General features: G+C 37.9%; 1 protein-coding gene across 1 annotated transcript in view; it reads left to right on the plus strand.

Moving 5' to 3' along the window:
* LOC143715288 (N-chimaerin-like) overlaps positions 1-21,025 on the plus strand; it is a gene marked incomplete at its 3' end in the record, with an annotated part of 52,556 nt that extends 31,531 nt beyond the window's left edge. Inside the window, exons 7-8 of the mRNA XM_077206962.1 lie at positions 18,376-18,453; positions 20,941-21,025. Of these exons, the coding sequence (XP_077063077.1) occupies positions 18,376-18,453; positions 20,941-21,025 (163 nt within the window). The remainder of the gene's footprint in view (positions 1-18,375; positions 18,454-20,940) is intronic.
* Between the last annotated feature and the right edge of the window lie 920 nt (positions 21,026-21,945).

The raw sequence follows: 21,945 nt of genomic DNA on the forward strand, positions 1-21,945 counted from the left end.
TTAACATTATATCAGTTAATGAAATACGGTATTATAATATAAATTTAACTTAAATCTATAAAACCTAAAATGTTGCTACCATATTTTTTAGGGACCGTTCGGTATTTATGGAAAGGGCCACCGGAGGAAAATAGGGGAGGGTCATGTCTTTGTATTCTTTGTTGAGGGGAGGGTCATTCAACTTATTTTAGTCTAGGGGGAGGGTCACCCAACTTTTGTATTCATGAAAACAGCAAAATTTCAAAGTGGCTTGTTTGGTGCATATTTTTTCCATGTAGCATTATGTAGCTCTCTCGGTTTCAGCCCCCCATCGCTATCAGATGGGTCTGACCCAACAAAGATCCAGTTTGGCGCTGTCTGACAGTGCGCGCTCAGAAAAAGTGCATCATGTACAGAACGCCAATGAAATTTTTCACGGCATAGCTTTAAAGCACAAGCAAATAATGAACTTTTTTGATAGCGAATGAGTGCAGTGTCCTGTGAGTGTAACTCTACCGCGGCATTAACATGTGATATGAACGTAGCCTACGTTAAGTGTATTGGGACTGAGGCGCCAGAACTGCGCTAGTACGATACTACCATATTTTAGTTTCCATTCTTATTGTGTTTCCACAACAATGTTACTGAGTAAATCTACTGAAATTGCCACCATAACAGTGGAGTGTGATGTGTTAGACGTAGGGCTACCACATTTTTAAATTACTATTAGAATTATTTGAAGTTATCATAATAAAATACGCAGACCTACACCACAAAAATAGTTGAGGATAAATTCTTTCAAATTGGCCAATTCCAGCGTTATGGAGGTGACATTTGCAGTCAAAACTTGAAATATAAATGATCAGAAAATGCATTTAATACTGAAACGTCTGTTTATATATCCCTACCCCCTTAATAAAGGAGTCAAGACATTAGAAAAATATCAGTCTACACATGCGTTTTATATTTAATATGAGCGAAATACACATGTGACCTGACACAACAAATCTTTAACTTTTAGGTGGCAAAATATTTTTTAATAATTCTACGAATTAGGCTACACACACTGCGCAAAACAAAAGTAGGCTAAAAACCGGATGAAGAAATGTCGGCCTCCACGGAACATAAAATATAATTTTTTATTTTATTTTTCGTGTTCGCATTTAGGAGGAAAAAAACAATGTTACGGACGTGACAGTTCTCCGTTACGGACATGACCGCTCTGAAAGCGACTTCAGAAAGAAAAGCCTTTCTTTAAAGTAAATTTCGTTTTTTTATTAATTGTATCTTAATTTAAATTAATGTTTCATCAACCAATTGCCTGGATTTAATAAATAAGAAGTAAATATAGTAGAAAATAGATCATCATGACACGGAGTCGCCGATGCGTGAACTGGACTCTCGTCTCATAAATGAACCGAAACTCAGCGTATAATGTATTTGCCTCACAGACTTGAGAAATATATAGAAAGCTTGATGTCTACTTTTAAACAGAACATTTAAAAACGAAAAACAGACTGCTCTCTGCTTATGTAATCCGTATGAAATCTGCATCTCTCTCTGGCGCGTTACTGTGAAGATCGCGAGTCAGCATCGTCAACTTCATCTTGAAGCCGACACACTGACACAGAAAAAACTTGTTTATTAATAAACAATTAAAATCTCTCCTTGCTATATTTGACATATTCATAATCATTACTTTTGCCGGTTCTTTGTGGCAGCTTTAAGATACTTTATTGGGAGCGCCACCCTTGTTAAATGAACGCGTCACCACTGCATCAGCACCGAAAACATTATTTCTTTTAATTTTTTTATCTAAAATAAAAAATCATGATGCGAACCGAATAGTAGGTTTGGTCTATCGTTACAGCCTTAGTAAGATGAGAAAGCAGGAGTTTAGTCGTTTGTCATGGTTGTAAAAAAACAATGGCTATCTGAACATCTTTGCCAAGCGCAAAGATGTCATGCCTTTTTCCAGGGGAGGGTCATGCCTTTTTCCAGGGGAGGGTCATGCCTTTTTCCAGGGGAGGGTCATGCTTTTTTCCAGGGGAGGGTCATGCTTTTTTCCAGGGGAGGGTCATGCTTTTTTCCAGGGGAGGGTCATGCCTTTTTCCAGGGGAGGGTCATGCTTTTTTCCAGGGGAGGGTCATGCTTTTTTCCAGGGGAGGGTCATGCCTTTTTCCAGGGGATGGTCATGCTTTTTTCCAGGGGAGAGTCATGCTTTTTTCCAGGGGAGGGTCATGCCTTTTTCCAGGGGAGGGTCATGCCTTTTTCCAGGGGAGAGTCATGCTTTTTTCCAGGGGAGGGTCATGCCTTTTTCCAGGGGAGGGTCATGCCTTTTTCCAGGGGAGGGTCATGCTTTTTTCCAGGGGAGGGTCATGCTTTTTTCCAGGGGAGGGTCATGCCTTTTTCCAGGGGAGGGTCATGCTTTTTTCCAGGGGAGGGTCATGCTTTTTTCCAGGGGAGGGTCATGCTTTTTTCCAGGGGAGGGTCATGCTTTTTTCCAGGGGAGGGTCATGCTTTTTTCCAGGGGAGGGTCATGCCTTTTTCCAGGGGAGGGTCATGCTTTTTTCCAGGGGAGGGTCATGCCTTTTTCCAGGGGAGGGTCATGCTTTTTTCCAGGGGAGGGTCATGCTTTTTTCCAGGGGAGGGTCATGCCTTTTTCCAGGGGAGGGTCATGCCTTTTTCCAGGGGAGGGTCATGCTTTTTTCCAGGGGAGGGTCATGCTTTTTTCCAGGGGAGGGTCATGCTTTTTTCCAGGGGAGGGTCATGCTTTTTTCCAGGGGAGGGTCATGCTTTTTTCCAGGGGAGGGTCATGCCTTTTTCCAGGGGAGGGTCATGCTTTTTTCCAGGGGAGGGTCATGCCTTTTTCCAGGGGAGGGTCATGCTTTTTTTCACAATCATTTTGGAGGGTCATAGAAAAATGTATTACTGGCGTCAAGTCTTTTTTGACTACAGATCTCAAAACTCCTCCGGTGGCCCCTTAAATAAAAAGCGAACAGTCCCTTACGGTAACTTTCTGGCAGTTTTATACCGTAAATTTAACGGATTTCTTTTTTAGAGTGTAGGGCTGTCGTTATAACCGCAGTACTGTAATGCCAAGTTTGCCAACCGCAGAGGAATGCAAACAACGTTCACGAAGGCTATTATTATCGAAGTTAAAATTATATCAACACCCTGTTTAATTCATGAGTAAATCAGCGTTTTTGAACATATAAGTTTAATGAACGGTTTAATTGCTCGCCACCTATTTCAGTTTCATTGGTTACCGACTATGCACTTGTTTGTTTCTATAGTTTCTATCAGTTTCACGTGTCTAGTTTACTTAAATTTGTTCTTCCCCTGGGTGTTAATAGCCTATATATATATTTATATAGATGTTTCAGTTGTTCTTGGTCATTTCTCATTTATGCGTTGCTTGGTTTGTGTTATTCTCCTGCATGTTGATTCAGAGTTTTTGGATTATTAATAATGCCTGTTTTCATTTTAAAACTCAGCCTTCGTTCCTGCTGACCACATCATAACACTTATTTATATAGCAAATAAAAAAAAAAGTAAATTCCAATGGTCATGTCGCATATTTGAGCAACTCAAAATCACCACAAGGGAAATTCCTTCACTGCGACAGCCATTAGTACAACAAGGATATTTTAATCGCTCAGAATTAGTTTTCAAGTGGGCTAAGTCCTCCTCGTTCAGGTGATCTCAGACCTTTTTTTATTTTTCTTTTGATCCGAGAGCGATTGCCTTGTTAATATATGCCTAAACAAACCGAACTAAGGGGGAAAATTCTACATTCTGAAACAAATGCTCTAAATGAGTCGGGTGTGAAAACGCCCTTATTCTTATGACATTGTGAAGTCCAATTTGTTGTGCAGTTTAGCTTCATTAAATACAAAAGATGAAAATGGGAAATGTCTACATTAATAAACCTTGATGCTCTGAGTTCTTGTTACATGTTTAATCAGCCAGGGCAGACAAAGCCATTGCAGTCCATTCTGATTGGCTGTGAACTTTTGGATTAACCAATCAGCTGCTTTGTTTTTGTTTGGGAGTGGAACGTCACAGATTGGCTAAGAATATTTGGATTAACCAATCAGCTGCTTTGTTTTTGTTTGGGAGTGGAACGTCACAGATTGGCTAAGAATATTTGGATTAACCAATCAGCTGCTTTGTTTTTATTTGGGATTGGAACTTCACAGATTGGCTAAGAATATTTGGATTAACCAATCAGCTGCTTTGTTTTTGTTTGGCAGATGAACGGTCACAGGAGAGAGAGAGAGAGAGAGAGAGAGAGAGAGAGAGAGAGAGAGAGAGAGAGAGACTGCCTTTGTTTAACGCATAATTAGATTCTGATAATAAGACGAGTCAGGGCATTGGTGAGGAGTCTCTGCTGAGAGCTGATTGGTTTATTTAGCGGTTACTTGCGGTTGTGTATTTTGGCAGTCACTCTATATTGACCTCTATTAGGCCTGTTAAAAGATTATCACATGGTTAAAAAAAGAAACAACACACCTCTATGCCCCAGTTGACCAACTCTGGCCACAAAAGGTACAGTAGTGGCTAAAAGTCATGTCCAGAGGGGGTATTTGTTTTTTATGGCCCTACAAGCTCGATTAAACCATCAAATAGTGAGAAAAATAATTTAGATTTTTTTTTTTATATTTTAAGTATGAAGGGGAAAAAAACACTAACCTTGGTTGAGGTATTTATCTGACAAAATGATTTGGCAAACTACAGCAGATTTTATTTTACTATGCAAAATAAATGCATAGTAAAACAAAAAGCTCACAGGAAAAAGCATACGCTGACAACAGCATAATCAGTTATTAATATTTCATTGGTTCTCTCTTTTTGCCTGTGTTAATAATTTCTTTGTAGAGAGGCTGACCAATCTTCATTGCATTATCACAGATAAAACAATGGACTCCAAGGGAAGATCTTTAACACATTTATTAATAATATTTGAATACAGGGTGAAGATGTCAATTTTTCAAGGTTGGACATCATGTATGGCAACTACTGTACATGGACACTCAAGTTAACCTTAATAATGTTGCTTTAGATGCACAAACTGGCATCTCTGTTGAAGTGCTGCTAAAGATTTCTTTATTTAAACACTGCCGATCAAAAGTTTGGGGTCGGTAAGATTTATAATGTTTTTAAAAGAAGTCTCTTCTGCTCACCAAGGCTGCATTTATTTGATTAAAAATTAAAAAAGATTCTATTTCAAATAAATGTTGTTTTTAACTTTCTGTTCATCAAAGAATCCTAAAAAAAATGGTACACAACTGTTTTCAACATTGATAATAATCATAAATGTTTCTTGAACATCAAATCATATTATACTGATTTCTGAAGGATCATGTGACACTGTAGACTGGAGTAATGATGCTGGAAATTCAGCTTATAGATCACAGGAATAAATTACACTTTATTATATTTTCACATAGAAAACAGCTGTTTTACATTGAAATAATATTTCACAATATTACTGGGTTTGTTTTGTATTTTTAATCAAATAAATGCAGCCTTGGTGAGCAGAAGAGACTTCTTTTTAAAACATTAAAAATCTTACCGACCCCCAACTTTTGAATGACAGTGTATATATATATGTGTATATATTTTTTTTTTCTTAAAGGCACAGCATGTAAGTTTAACCGTTAGAGATCGCTTATTCAGAACAATAATGAAGATGTAGCGTGACGTCACGAGCCTTGTCATTGCTTAAAATTGCAGATCTCTCTGGATTTAAAACCTTGTCGGAAACATTTAGGATATTAGGGCTGTGCAATGATTTATCGTGATGAATCGCATCCAAAATAAAATTTTGTGTTTACACAATATGTGTTTGTACTGTGTATAATTATTTTGTATATATAAATACACACACATGTATGAATATATTTAAGGAAAATTTGTTATTTATATATAAAATATTAATATTTCTATATAATATAAATTATATATATATAAATATATATACATGCTAATATTTCTCAAAAATATACATTTATGTGTGTGTATTTATATATACACAAAATAATTACACACAGTACACACACATATATTATGTAAACACAAAATTTTATTTTGGATGCGATTGATTGTTGCCCAGCACAAATGTAAGTACACAAGTCAACAAAATATATAACATTGTTCTAGTGGTTTTTGGATATTTTAATGTAAAAAACTTACATATTGTACCTTTTCATGTCTTTTAATCATCTGGTGTTTTTGTGATTTTCGTGTGTGTGTGTGTGTGTGTGTGTGTGTGTGTGTGTGTGTGTGTGTGTGTGTGTGTGTGTGTGTGTGTGTGTGTGTGTGTGTGTGTGTGTGTGTGTGTGTGTGTGTGTGTGTGTGTGTGTGTGTGTGTGTGTCGAGAGAGCCACAGGGCTCATTAGATCAAACAAAACCAGTCTGACGTTTGTGGAACACACTGGACAGGACACATTTAACTCCAGTGCGTCTGTATGTGTGTGTCAATGGAAAATCCCCACTCTGATAGAAAATCGTCACAGCCACGCACTTTAGTCATTGGTGAAATGTTAATATTGTGTTGATGTCACACTTTCTACGAAATTCCCTGTAGCCGTATGAATAACACCAGCCCTTCATAACATTTATCATACTCTTGTAATTATTCTGTTTGATTTATTATTCTTTACTCCTCTTCAGCCAGTAAATATTACTGCAGAAATTGTACAATTTTCCATTGTGCGTTTATGACTCATGAATGAGGCTCTAAATATAGAAGTGTTTGTTTAGATACATCGATGAGCAGCCCGGGTCGCTGAAGAGGACTCTGGTGTAGGAGTTGTGTATGTCTTCAGCTCGATGGATCGTTTCAGAAGGAGAACAGGTTGACTGGATCAGGCAGTAAAGGTGTTTTAGGAGCGCTACGGTTTCCAGAAATCTCTGCGGATGTTCAGCAGTCTGGAAAAACACTGCTCATCCAGGCAGCAAACATGCACACGACACACTCCACGTGTTCCTTATAGCTGGAACCAACCTCGGATGTAAAAATGGCATGTGATAGTGATTCATCTGTTTGTTTGTCCCGTTTGAGACTAATATCTGCCAGTAACTGTGTCGAAATCTTCCCAAAATCTACTGGTGACCTACAAGTGAACAATGTATAGAAGAACAATTCTTTCTCGCCGTTTATCTCTCACAATTTTGAGGTGACATCTCACAATTCTGCCTTTTTTTCTCTCAGATTTTATGGCACATTTTTAGTGAAATATTTAGACTTTTTGACTGTGTGATGTTAGCTTAAAAGTGAGAGATTTTTAAATCATACTTCACAAAATACTGACTCAAAATCCATTGAGAAGAATTGGAAAGCAGGAAATGTTGATTGTTCTGGAAGCCTGTTTTCACCATGGAATATTTTTTAAAAGTAATAGTTGCATCTTTTTATATCATTAGCCTATATGACTATTTATTGCAATTTTTAGCTTTTTCTGAAGTTTTGTTAAATTCTGACTATTTCTTGCAATTGTGAGTTTATATCTCACAATGTTGAGTTAACATCTCGCGGATAAACAAAACTTCAGAAAAACACACACACACACACACACACACACACACACACACACACACACACACACACACACACACACACACACATATATATATATATATATAAAAACTCATAATTGTGAGAAATAAAGTCAGAATTGTGATGTAAAAAGATGTAATTATCTTATTGTTGGAAACAGGCTTACAAAATAATGCATATTTTCTCATAATACTTCGCAGTGCTAACATGAATTTTTTCTTGAGTAAGATGAGAACTCATTTTCTTCTTGAGTGAGTTTGTAGAGCTCTAGATAACTGGGAAAGCTTTAAGGCTTTGACTTAAGATACTAATTTCCTGTTTACACCTGGTGTTAATATGCGTTTTGGTCGATCGCATCACAAGTAGACGAGGGAGACACATTCTTGTTTACTGGTGTTTTAATCGATCTCTTTTGTCCACTTTAAAACACTTCTGTCCTGATTTCTTCAAGGGGAGGGTCTATGGGCGGGTGAATGTGTTTTTTCAGATCTTTCCATCTATTGGACAAAATAAGCCTGTGCAATTTACATAGTAACACGCAAGCAGAAGACAGAAAAACATTCAGAGAGCATCAGCTTTAGTTTCTGCTCAAGACCAGTCAAACGCTGTGAGTGTGTGTTAGAAATCAGGAATGATGAGAGAACATTGTGTTTGATGTGTTTTTCATCTTCAAACTCGAGTCTTGAGTCGACAAAGTTTAAACCCCGTCTGTCTAGAGCTCTTCTCATAATGTTACTCATTACATCAGTAGATGGAGAGAAGACTGTGTTTTGTGTCTGTTTGAACACATTCGATCACATGAGCGTTTACACTATGAAAGCAATCCGGTTGAATGTGTTTTCTACTACCTCTGGAAGTGGTTGAAAGTGGACAAACTTGAGACGTTTTAGACCCGTTTACTCCTGTATTTAGCGACGAACACTTGTGATCCGATCAACCAAAACACATCTTAATACCAGCTGTAAACAGGGCCTTAGTTACATAAAATAAAATAAAAATGTGTTTGCCCCAATTACTAAACAATGTTATTAAATAAAACCTACTGAAGCAAGAAAAGCAGTGTTGATCGGATTTCAGTCATTCCTTAAAGTCCCTGTAAAGTCAAAATGAATTATGTGTTCTGAGTTTGTCACACCACAGAAAAATGTGTTATTAGCCACCCTACCAAATTTGAATGATAAAAAAAGTACATAAAATAAGCTATCAAGATCTTGAAAAAATGAGCAGTAGTCTCTGCTCTCAAACGCTGGGGGCGTGAGTGATGAAGGCCGAGGCGGGAGACAGTCGGTTCGGCCCCATTCACCAGAAACAGCGGATTATCAGTGAATCCCACTTGTCTCCGACAAAAGTTTATAAAACTATCCCGTTTAAAATGATCACTACAGAGGCGGGTGTTTGCGGTGATCCTCAGCTCTCCATCAAAGTGGCTCTTCACAAAATTAATCCCCCTCTTCTTGATGTGATCGGAAATGTAAATAAGGACACCGATCTGTTTTGTACGTGACCGCATCTAGGTAATACGCATTTACGTGAAGAACGCATAGCTAGCTAGCAAACTGTAGGCTTTTGTAACTAATAATATTGACAGTAACTCGCGATTGAGCGGCAAACTGATGTGAATGTGCTCTAATTCTAAATATTGTTAGTGGAGCGGCCAGCCTCTGTGGCTCGATCCAGTGCGTCATCAAGTAGGGCTGTGTCCAGGAGCTCAGGGGCTCCACTGCGTCATCGAGCCCCGTTTTAGACCCGCCCAAAAAATCCGGAAAATAGAAATGGTAAAAAACTGTTTAACGGTCTAACTCCACAATTCAGAACTTCACAGTCCACAGTCTTTGTAATATGTTTTAGCAATACATTTCTGACATTTATAATGTGTTTAGAATTTATTTTTAAAATTGCCTTTACAGGGACTTTAAAGGTGCAGTGTGTGATTTTTAGCGACATCTAGCGGTTCGGTTGCGAGTTTGCACTAAGGGCTCAGCCCACTGCTCACCCCTCCCTTTCGAAGAAGCTACGGTGGCTAACATGTGACAAACATGTCGTCTGAGACAGCAGAGAATAGCCAGAGTAAGCCAAGAGTGTGTAACATTGTCACTGTTTCTGTACCACATGTCCATTATAAACAACATCATGGATAATGTTTACAAAGCCATAGTCAGGTGAGGATCAAGGGTGTTAATATATAATATAATAATAGTAATCAGTTGATTGTCTCACGAACGTAACCAGCACATTTCTCCCCACATAGCAAACCCATAATACAGTGAGGGAGAAGAACCACATGAAACTATGCAACTATATATTTTTTTCTAACAGGGTAGTAAACGTTTAGCTGGCTAATATGAGCTGTTACTGTGGCTGAGCTGGTTAAAGCGTAAAACATTGTTTATACTCGACGCGTCCGCATGAGCCCAAAGGTGCGCGCGGCAAAAATGGCATGATTGTAACAGCGCGCGCGCCTCCCCTAGACACCATTTACTACACACAATAGGCTTTTTTTCTCTGATTTTGAAAACTCTTCGCGATCGACTTAAAATGCTTCCAAAATGCTTGTCGACCGCGATCGACGGGTTGGTGATTCCTGTAACGTTACTGTTTTACTGTCAATGACAAGAGTACTAATCAGCTGTCTCACGAACGTAACCAGCACATTTATCCCCACATAGCAAAGCCATAACACAGCGAGGGAGAAGAACTAAGTTACATGAAACAATCCAACTACATATTTTACACCACTGACAAGGGAAAAGTCTCTACTCACGGTGTTTATGGCTAGCTTCTAGCTTTCTGCGACTTCTCTTTCAAGGTAGTGACGAAACGCGCTCTGTAACGCTGTTTGTTCGCTGTCGGCTACGGTAGAAACATGACGCCACAATATGGCGACCTTCATAGAAGGGGATTCCCGCGCCTATGTAGATATAAATGCCTCATTCTAAGGTAATAAAAACATTACGGTTTATTAAGTAAGTTCTTTATACACCACTGAAAACAGTTATGGATGTCATATTGCATTTCTGTTAATAGATACTCAAAGTTTTTACACATTGCACCTTTAAATTACATTTACAGGTTTCACAGTAATTGCTAGTAATTATCATTATCATACATTAGCGTCTGAATATCTGATCTGATCTGATTTTTGAAACTAAAGCTTCACACTTATTTAGCACATCCGTAAACTCATCAGGACATCTGTACACTGGCTAGATTTGCTTTGTGTTTGTACACTGATAGGCTTTAATATCGGCACAGATCTGTTTCGAGATTAGTGGGTTGGGAAGAACAACTTTAGACCCTCATGACTATTTCAAGTTTTTGAGCTTTTAAAGATTGTCTGTTGGACTGAATTTAGTCCCAGTGACAGGCTATAAACTCACAACTACAGCAAATGATAGGATATTTTCTACATATACCAGAATCAACAGTTGTGATGCATTGAGGAATGGGTTAAAACACTTGACTATAGTCTCTAATGTAAGTGTGTAAGTGTGTGTGTCTGGCCTTGCTCTGCTGTCATGCGGGGGAGACAGGAATGCGGTTGAGTTGCGTAACACAATCGATCAGCAGAACACTGTGTGACAGCCAGAGGAAGTGAATGAGAAAGTTATTTTAGATGGAGAGAGATGGAGATATAGAAGCAGGACCTGCGTCTCGGTTCTTGAACAACAACAGCATTTTAAAGGAACGTTTTCCTGCAAAGGCTAAACACAAATTATGACAACACTGGAACTGAGAAAAATCACTGTAATTTTTTTTGTTTAAATGTAGTTATTTTTCTTCTTCTGAATATCAGCATAGTTGAGCTGAACCCGTCGGCCACATGATGATATTGGAGTGGCATAATATGGATTATCACAAAAATGTAGTTCCACTTGTCCTCCTTTAAAATAAGCAAAAATCTGTTACTATGGAAATAAATGAGGCCAATTTCTACAGTAAATATTAAAACACTCACTGTCTCAATATTATAGCTGCAAAACATGAACGATATGCATATTAAAATGTTTTTAGTGTGAAAAAAAGGTTACTAACATTGTGTAGTTATATCCAATTTTGTTGCCATGAAAACACAAACCATAACAATAATAAAACAATACATAAAACAATTATTTAAACCGCTTTACATCTCAAATAATACATATTTAATAGTTTTAATGGAAGTATTAATGTACGTTCACACGGAGTAACTCTAAATAGTTAAGCTATTTAGTGTTTTTTTACCTCTCTTTTTTCCCAATATTACACGTTTTTTTTGCATTTGGTCACGTGTTTTTGTAATAAGTTTAAGTTTGATTGCTTTTCTTTGTTTCACGTGTCCTTTTTATGTATGCCCTTTACGATAATACCGTTCGAATTTTCAGTTTTTAAAACCTTCAAAAAATTGGCCCTATTCACTTCCTTTAGAAATGCCTAGATTCTACTTTTTGTTTGTAAAAGAAAGTGATAAGTGATGAGTCAATTATCTTTTTGTAGTTATCAACATTATGCTGGCGACTGATCGTAACTTGGATTGAAACCAAAATATTCTTCTAATGCCTCAAGTGTAATGGTTTGTTTGTTTGTTCAGAGATTATGAGTAATAGTGTGATGTAATATGAACCATCTCTGATATGCGATTGTCGCTGTAGTTAAATTGTTTGATCTCCTAGTTTTTTTGCATGTAAGAGCATTGAGAGGACGGAGATGTGCGTGGTAAACCTCGCCTCCCAGTTCCGGTGTGTGTGATCATTCATCATATATGGTGCTTTGAGCGCTTTATCGCCTGCGCTGTGATTATGCATCACTCCGTCCTTATGTAACGTTATATAACATAACCACCCACATCACTGCAGTGCTGAGAAGAGAAGAGACTTTCTCAAACTTAACTGTGTATGTCAGGGCACTGAATGATGGAATTAAGCTATTTCTATGATTGTAAGCCGGTGAAATCATGATGTTGATGTTACTGACATCTGTATGTGAGTGTATGTGAGAGTGAAGAAGATAGAGGGATGAACGGGAAAAGAGGTTAGGTCGCTGACGGTAATTATGCAAATTCAACAGCGCATTTAACATTTTACATAACCAGAACATTTTCATTCCAGTTTTTGCTAAAATGAGGCTTGTGTTTATAAGAAGTGGGTGATATGAAAGGAGACATTTCATTGCGGTGCACATTTTTCAAGCTCTTTTGAGATTGAAGAGTTAATTGTACCATAAATCACTCTAAATTTCAGAACTTAAAACGTCCTGAGCATTTATTGAAAGGAGTAAAAGAGTAAAATGTGTTGTTGTCTGATCTTGTGTAGCACCTTCTGCTCTGCAGACACTTGTGAAGAAGTTTTTTAACAATATCTCTGATCATTTTAGTCAGATATTAACAGTTTAAGTGTCGATTTCAGCTGTGATTTTCACTATGAATAGGTGTGTGGGTAGAATAAAATGACCGTATAGACTTTTCAACTTATTAACATTTTAAAAAGATCATCAGAGCTTGTACATCCAATCAAACTCAAATTCTGCTTTTTTTGTTGTTTAAATTTATGTGTAATTTGGTAGAAGTGTCTAAATGAATCGCATGCAAACATGGACAGGTATACCAGGTTTTGTGCCTATACTGTTCATGCACACCATGGTGCCTATACAGTTTTGTTACAATAAAGTAATTTAGTATTGTGTTGGGTCATCAGTTGATGTCAATGGGCCCTGAAACAAAACAACTAATGATTTAGATTGCTTTACAACTAGGGTAATAAGTCATTTTACTGAATAATTCATGTGAGTGCTTTAGAAAAGAGCTGTGCTTGAAATCACTGCTTTTAAATCCTCTGTAATGTCTTGCCCCAAGTGTGATGCTGTAAAAGTGATTTTTGATGTTTAATGTTTTACAAACTCAGGGATGAGTCACAATTATTTATTATTAATATCCAGATGTTGATGGAGATGTATTTAAAGGTAGGGTAAGCAATTTGTTTTATAAACACTTTTTGTTATACTGGATGAAACGCTCTGCACATCCTGATAGCAATCAATAACAGAAGTGGTCTAAATATTAAAACATGTACATATATCTTCTGTGGAAGTCTCTGGACCATAAAAATATTCATCCAAGCATTGCATTCGGTCTGAATGCAATGATACGATGTCCAACATATATATTTTCATACCTCCACGTCGTAGACAGACGTCAGTCACCGAGCGCCGTAAACGAACAGCAGCCGCCTTTTACAGTTCATCCTGAACCAAAACATCGAGCTTTAACTGCGTTCACGCCATGTCATAACCGGTTTTATGAGATGGCAACCTGTGAAGTTCTGCCCAGAGCTGTTCACGTCCTCAGACTCGGATTTATTCTTTTATCGTTCATTATTATCGTAATATTATTTGCTTTGAGACATGAGGTAATAATCTGCTGTGATCGTTCATGTGTTTAGAAGGAGACGTGGCTTTAGAGACGCTCTGAAGGGAGGGTGGGATCTAATGATTTTAAAGCTAGCTCGCTATTACTAGCATCTCCGAAATTTAACCAGCAATATTGCTTTAAAATTTTGTTGGAAAGTAATCTTGAGTTTAAAAGTGTAATTGAATCTTCGCCATTAATGGCATCAAACAGGACTGCAAATATATATATATATATATAAACAGGTTTATTTACCAAACTCTCCCACCATCTACCATTGGTTGGTCGAATTGACTCACAACCCATTGGTTGTCAAAACCAATTTAAAGCCTCTGATAAGCTGAGCAATGTGGAATTACGTGATAAGTATTTTATAGGGGTCCTATTAAGCTCATTTACAGGCTCATAATTTTGTTTATGGGGTTTACTATAATACCTTTACATCATTTAATGTAAAACAAAAACTCATTATTTTTCTTATAATTTGCATTGTTGCAGCACCTGATTTCAGCGTCTGTCTGAACTCTCCGTTTTAGTTTCGCTTTCTTAAAGCCCGCTTCCAAAAAGCGCAGCCGGTTGTGATTGGTCAGTCGGCTCCAGCCGGTTGTGATTGGTCTACCGCTTACGGCTTGTGTTTAAAGTACAACTTGTGCACTATGTTTCACTGTGGTAATTTTTATTTTATATCTCTCTTACATTTCAGATGTGATGTTAGAACTGTGTCCATTATAACATTTATTCATTTAACAGACACTTTTATCCGAAGCGACTTACAAATGAGAACAATAGAAGCCGTTACACTAACAATAGGACAACAATATGCAAGTGCTATGACACTTCCCAGTTTAATCTAACGCAGTACGTGTACTTTTTTTATTTTTTTTATAAAGATAATAGATATAAAATAGAAGATAAAGTGCTGGTATTAATGGATCAAATGTTGCCGAAAAACATCCGACCTGCATCAAACTGCATCGTTACGAAAGAAGTTGTTAGGAAAATAAAGGACAACTCAAAGGTTGCAGTTGTACTGCTGATAAATAGTTAAAGATAGTGTGAATAGTGCATAGTTAGTCGGCTTTAGGAAGGCTGAAAAAAGAGGGTTTAGATTCAGGGTGGGAAAAAACAGCATCCCTTGCACAGAAAAAATCACACTACTAATGCAACTCAATCAGGCCTAACCCCTGTTTTGCGTTTACCTCGGGCAGAATTATTTAAATGAGGAATATTATGACGTGTTCATTCCTGGAAGAAAACTCAAGACTACAATGGAGGCATTTCAGGGAGTTCAGAAACACTGACACTGATATAGAGAATAACTCCCTTTGTAACTTTTGCTGAGCTTTTTCATGCTCAAACCGCAACATTACACACTAAAGAACGATTATCATGTAAAAAAGCATAATAGGACCCCTTTAATGAAATAATTAATCACCTTTAACAGTGATAAAGCTGCAACATCAGATCAGCATATGATGTGACCAAATAGTGTTAGTCTGTGCATCTCTCTCTCTCTCTCTCTCTCTCTCTCTCTCTCTCTCTCTCTCTCTCTCTCTCTCTCTCTCTCTCTCTCTCTCTCTCTCTCTCTCTCTCTCTCTCTCTCTCTCTCTCTCTCTCTCTCTCTCTCTCTCTCTCTCTCTCTCTCTCTCTCTCTCTCTCTCTGGCTGAGATAATGGCACAGACGGATGGATTTTCACTTGTGTGGTTTTGGGAGAAGAAAGGAAATGGCCTTGAAATAGCCGTTTTTCGCCCCCGCCCGTTTATGACCACCGTTTTGCTCCAGACACATTTAAGAAAGCAGAAAAATCAATCTTGTCAATTAGAGGTCAGACAGAAAGCCCAGTTCCTGCCAGACACACTGTCCACACGTTCTGGGACTGCGGTCCTCGAAGCGGTGTGTACGTGTGAAATGATGTGAACACACCTGGCACAGGTAACAGTCGTGTGTGAGTGTGTGACGGCCCTTCAGGTCTGCGGAGAGATCGGAGACTTCGGAGACTTTGCTCCAGCGGTTTCATATTCTCTGCCTCCGTCTGGATTATTGATCTGGAAGCCAGAAACGGGAGGTCTCTCTACATTTGGGCACTTTACTCTCTGCGCTGGAGAGAATCGAGTCCTCTATTGATCAAAGAGAAGTGTGTGTGTGTGTGTGTGTGTGTGTGTGTGTGTGTGTGTGTGTGTGTGTGTGTGTGTGTGTGTGTGTGTGTGTGTTGGCATGTCAGGATCCAACATACTGCTTTGAGAAGAGAATCCAGCTGAGATAAGATTGAGGAAGAGTGTATTCGAATACACATTAAAGAGTCCAGATTCGAAGAGCTTCACACATGGTTAATTAATAAAAAAAATAGATTTCTACATTTTATTAAAACGGGAGTGATGCTTGCCCATGCAAACTATAATAAAACACAATATTACTGTATTTTGAATCAAATAAATGCAGTCTTTGTGAGTATAAACTTTCTAAGACATTAAAAAATGTTCCAACCCCAAACTTTTGAACTGTAGTGTATATGATCTAATTTAGTTTAATTAGATGTACATGCAATTGCTGAAATGAATTGAGCTTATTTTACACAAGATGTCCTTCAAATGAGCCTCAGAAACGCAGTTGTTGACCGATGCCTTTCAAATCATCAGCCAATTATCAGCCAATTAATCATCCTGGCCAATATATCAGCGCATCACTAATATACAGAATAATAATAGCACATAAACAGAGACTGTTCAGACATAATCTCTGGCTGATCTTTTTGGGAACGACCCAGGGTCGTTTGGCTGATGCTGTCATTGTGATTTATGAAGGCAGATTATTGGAGAATCACATGTGTTGGTGTGTGATTGAGAGGAAAGACTCGTGATCGTTTGTAAAGCAGGAAGTTGATTTAATCACACTGTGTAAACCTGATATATCCCAGTGTCCAATAAGGAAATTCACTCCACCTTTTTTCAAGAATTGGGTTTAAATGTTATTCTGGTGTTTTATTGACAATTCCATTTAATTGAACAGTAAATGTGACATGAAATATTGATTTGAAATCACTGGCATGATACAAGAGATATGAAACTAGCACATCTAAGATGTAGTTAGGAAATTGTTTGGTCAGTTCAGCATCACTATAAAAAAAAAACACATTTGACCACAGAATGATGCGATTGACCAATCACAGTCCAGTATTCCAGAGGGCCAATGGTAATTATCGAGCGGCTCGCTTCACAGTAAACGCAGCTTCACACAAACTCCATCACTGCATCTTTAACACAAGTTTGAGTCACTTATAAAGTGCATTTAACATCTTCCGGTCCTAAAAAGGGAAACTTTAAGGGCTCCCTGCATTTTTCCATTAAAATTAAAGTTTGATATTTTACAGTTATAACTTTAATAATATTTTTTCTGAAATATACATTTTTTTTGTTTTACAGTGAAATATTTTAATAGTATCTTTATGTAGTATAAATATTATTATTATTATTATTATTATTATTATTATTATTTTATATGGATATATAACCACAACATTTTGCAGCTGTACAAACAAGCACAGCAAACCTGGATTTTTGATATAGATTTTTGTTTTTGCCCAAATCGTGCATCCCTGGTACATAGTGTGGGTTGTGTTTATGGTGCATCCGTGTGCTTTTATTAGAGGAGAATGAGCTCAGAGCTCATCCATGACTCATTCACCTCTCATTACAGTCTACTCTCTCTCTCTCTCTCTCTCTCTCTCTCTCTCTCTCTCTCTCTCTCTCTCTCTCTCTCTCTCTCTCTCTCTCTCTCTCTCTCTCTCTCTCTCTCTCTCTCTCTCTCTCTCTCTCTGCCCACTCATGCAGTGGATTGGGGGGTTGGTTGCTGTAAGGTGGGGTGAGCTCACTGATAAAGCTCTGCTGGGATTGGCTGATTCGAGCTGTGTAATTCAGTGTGACTGTGTTTGGGTCCTCCCTCTCTCGCCCCCTCTCTCTCTCTCTTTGAGGCAGCGCTCCAGTGAGGATATCTTCAGCTCGCAGGCAGGACAGGATTAACTCAACAACTCATCTCATCTGCATATAGATGCCCAGGGAGAAGCACTCACACACACACACACACACACACACACTCACGCTCAGGGCTTCATACATCAGTTGAAGAAACTCTATTTGGACTAATTGGATGGTCATATTGGTGATTGAATAGATTTTTTCGGCATCAAATCTCTGGCAGAAGATGTAGTAGAGTCTGTTAGAAGACCTCAGAGTTGTGCAAAGTTTATTTGGTCGGTTTGTTTGGCGCGGGCTGGAGTGTGAGATGCCGTCCCGCGAGTCCTATGTCGTCCGTAAGCAGGAGAAGTCTCTGGTGCACAAGGCCAAGGCGGAGGGGAAGGAGCAGGGCATGGTGGCAGCGGCTCTGGGGATGAAGATGAGTCCTCAGAAACCTCCCGCCACTCTCTGGCAACCGCTCAAACTGTTTGCTTATTCGCAGCTCACGTCGCTGGTCCGGCGAGCCACCCTGAAGGAGAGTGAACACGCGCCCAAGTACGAGAAAGTCCACAACTTCAAGGTAAGGACCCGCTGAGCCTCATGGCCTGCTTTCATTAGATCGTTTTACTTGAAATGATGTTGGCATGAAGACGTTATTAGAAAGGGTTTTTTTGGCAGAATTTTTGGGGGGCGGTTATTTTTGTTACTTGATTGGATGTATTTCTTATTGTTTTATGCAAAAAGCTCACTTCTTTGAGTTTGATTTGTGCTTAAAACAAGAACAAAAACTATTTGCTAAGGGGATTAAAAAAAAATTACGTGGAAATGTTTTTTGGTATATAACCCATAAATAATATTGGTAATATTATTATTTGTTGTGTGTCAACATCATTTTGTATTACACCAAAATGGCCTGTACTTTTCTGTGATTCATTGAAATGTTTTGTAAATTTTATGTTGTTGTGACATTATAAAAGAAAAAAAAAAGGAATAACACAAATTTTTGTCCAAATTTAGTTCAAGTTTATTTTGGTTTCTTGTTTTATGCATAAAGCTCACTTGAATTAAATGGGATAAGAAATTGGTAATATTATCATTTGTGGTGCATCAACATTGTTCTGCGTTCTGTCAAAAATCGAAATGGTCTACATTTTTCTAAATGATTGAAATGTTTTGTACATTTTAAGTCTCTGTGACATTATAAAAGTCTTTAAAAAGAAATACCACAAAATGTAAAAGAAAAAAAATTATTGTTTTTCTTGTTTCATGCCTAAAGCTAGCTTAATTTAGTTTAATCTGTGCTTAAAACAAGAACAAAAGCTATTTGCTAATGGTTAAGAAAATAATGTTTAAATAATAATTTAAATAATAAAAAATAATAATAAAGTGTTGTTTCAATTTTTTTTTTGCATTCTGTCAAAATGGTCTCATTTATACCATGATTCATTTAAATGTTTTGGCAATCTTATGTCATTTTGTAAGCAAATGTGTCATAGGATGTTATGCAAATTCTCCCCGAATGTGATTTAAACGCGTCCCGAGGGGTGTGTTGTTGCCGTGGCAGCGGTGCAGGTTTCAGGAGACGTTGGAGGAGTTAACCGTGAATCTGTTTAAGGCCAGAGGTTCGGGAAAACAAATGTAATAAATGCGTCGTGTGTTTGTGTTGGAGAGTGCGGGAGTGCGAGGGAGGTTGTGTGGGGTGACAGATGGAAAGATTAGGAACTGATAGAGGGATGGTCAACACACAGCAGTGTTTCCTCATTCGGCTCGTATCAAGAGCATGTCCTGCCGTCCCGTCCTGTCCCAGAACCCCCCCTTATGTTCTCAGTGAGTGTGTCTGTAAACCTCACAGACTGCTGACTCCACAATCAGCTCTTTCTTTCTCTCACGCCTGCTTTTTTCCTGTTATCCCCCGTTCTAGATGCTCAGATACTGGATGTTGGCTGGTTTCATCAGCAGGACAGATAATAAGAAGTCTTTTTTCTTAGAAACATGGAGATCGTTACACACTAAGCATTGCATTACAGTAAATAGACCCCTGCTACAAGAGTGCATGTACATACAGTCAAACATTTATTCAGACACCTTCAACATTTCTCACATTATCACAGTTTATTCGCTATAGTTTAGAAAATGGTTATAAAATATGACACGAACTCAATCAAATCATTTGATATTTCACTGGTTTTGTCCATCCTTCTGTTAGACTGTCTCACACATGAATTATGTTGAATATCTGTCAGCTGTTAAATTTAACTACACATTTAGATAATACCAGTTTAGCTCGAACAATTAACAAGCAATGCTTCATGTTGTTCAGTCTGTGGTGTAAAAAGGTCGCTTTAGCAATAAAAAAAAAACATTTCAGCAAAACATGGTCAGGTCAAAGTGTCTGAATAATTTTTGGTCCCAAATTTGTATACATTTTACTGGTAGTCACTGTATGAAGGATTTTTGGGTATAATATGTCACACTTTAATTATTTTGCTATCCTCAATGATCTATAGTGTCCTGCACCCACTAGTAAAACAAATATAAAAAATGACATGTGGTGTATGAATACTTTTTGATTTGATTGTATAAGATATGTATAGAAGAAAGAGTACAGAGTAATAAAAGGAACATGAAACTATAGCACATCAATGTTTTAGGTAAATTGAGACCAGAGACGACACTCTGTTCTACAGTTAAGAATAAGAAACAAAGCTTTCTTTTGATAATCATGTAAACCACATGCATTTCTTTGTCCAATTTTCCATAAACCACTCAAATTCACACAGCTCTATAAATATGAAGTCATTTACATTCCTCAGGCCTCCTTTATATGCAAATAGGGCACTTCTCATGTTGATGTCAGTTTGATGTACACTGATTTCATCATCTACTGTAAGACGGTTGTGGTGTTACTGGTGTGTCCCGTACGAGCGTTGCACGCGTCTGATTGGACGAGCTGTAACCTGGAGAGAGCGAGCGAGAGAGCAGGGCTTTCCTCTCTCTCTCTCTGTAATTGAGATTGCATTTATCAGAATCAGCGTTGAGACTGCTCACGCGTGTGTTTGTCCCGCAGGTGCACACCTTCAGAGGGCCACACTGGTGCGAGTACTGCGCCAACTTCATGTGGGGACTCATCGCTCAGGGAGTCAAATGTGCAGGTAAATCAACACACACACACACACACACACACACACACACACACACACGATGCAAAATGACCCTGGGAATCAGGTTTTCCACCTATTACCATAGGTTTTACATAGTTATTATGTTATGACGTAGTTATTACTACAGTTTCATTTTATTATATTTTATAATATGTATTGTATATTTGCATACATTCATATATATATGTGTATATATATATATATATATATAGTGCCCATATATAATTTTACACAGGAGAAGTTAACATTTTATCTAATTTAAAGTCCCAATTTTAACATTTATTTTGTCTGAGAAATGAGAATGGATGAATTACATGATTTAATTTTTTTTTTTTTTACTTTGAACTCAAACAGAACCTCCTGAAGTTTGGATTTTTCCCTTTAGAAAGTTATACCTGGATGTTCTAGATTTCCAGATTCAATTTTGTTCTAATCGCTAAGCAAGTTATGGCCATTTATTACAACATTATTATTATAGGTGTATTTTCAGTAAAATATTCATCTTCAGTGATTTTATTTATTTATTTACTGACAATGTAGATGTGTCCAAAAAAGTATAGGAAGTAAAATAAATAGAAACATTGTTATAATAACAGAACACTGAAGCAAAAGTTACTTGCGTTCGGTCCATATAAGCTGCGAATGCTCTGCACACTGAAGCCATGCCTGGACTAGGGATGGCGAAAACTAAAATTTTCTTGACCGACCACCGAGCCTCGTTAGCCGGTTGAAACCGGTTAACCAATTAGTTTAAAATATACCACGCTATTTGAAATAACAGCCATTTCGAGCCGCGCCTGCAATTTTGCAACTCTGTCGCATCTCTCTCTGCCTCCTGCTCACACACATACACACACACACACACACACACTGCCCCGGCGCCGCGCTTCCACTCACGTCACTTTTTTAAA

Source organism: Siphateles boraxobius, unplaced genomic scaffold (assembly GCF_051911475.1).
Source record: "Siphateles boraxobius isolate OS27281-9 unplaced genomic scaffold, OSU_SipBor_1 59, whole genome shotgun sequence".
NCBI classification, from domain to species: domain Eukaryota; kingdom Metazoa; phylum Chordata; class Actinopteri; order Cypriniformes; family Leuciscidae; genus Siphateles; species Siphateles boraxobius.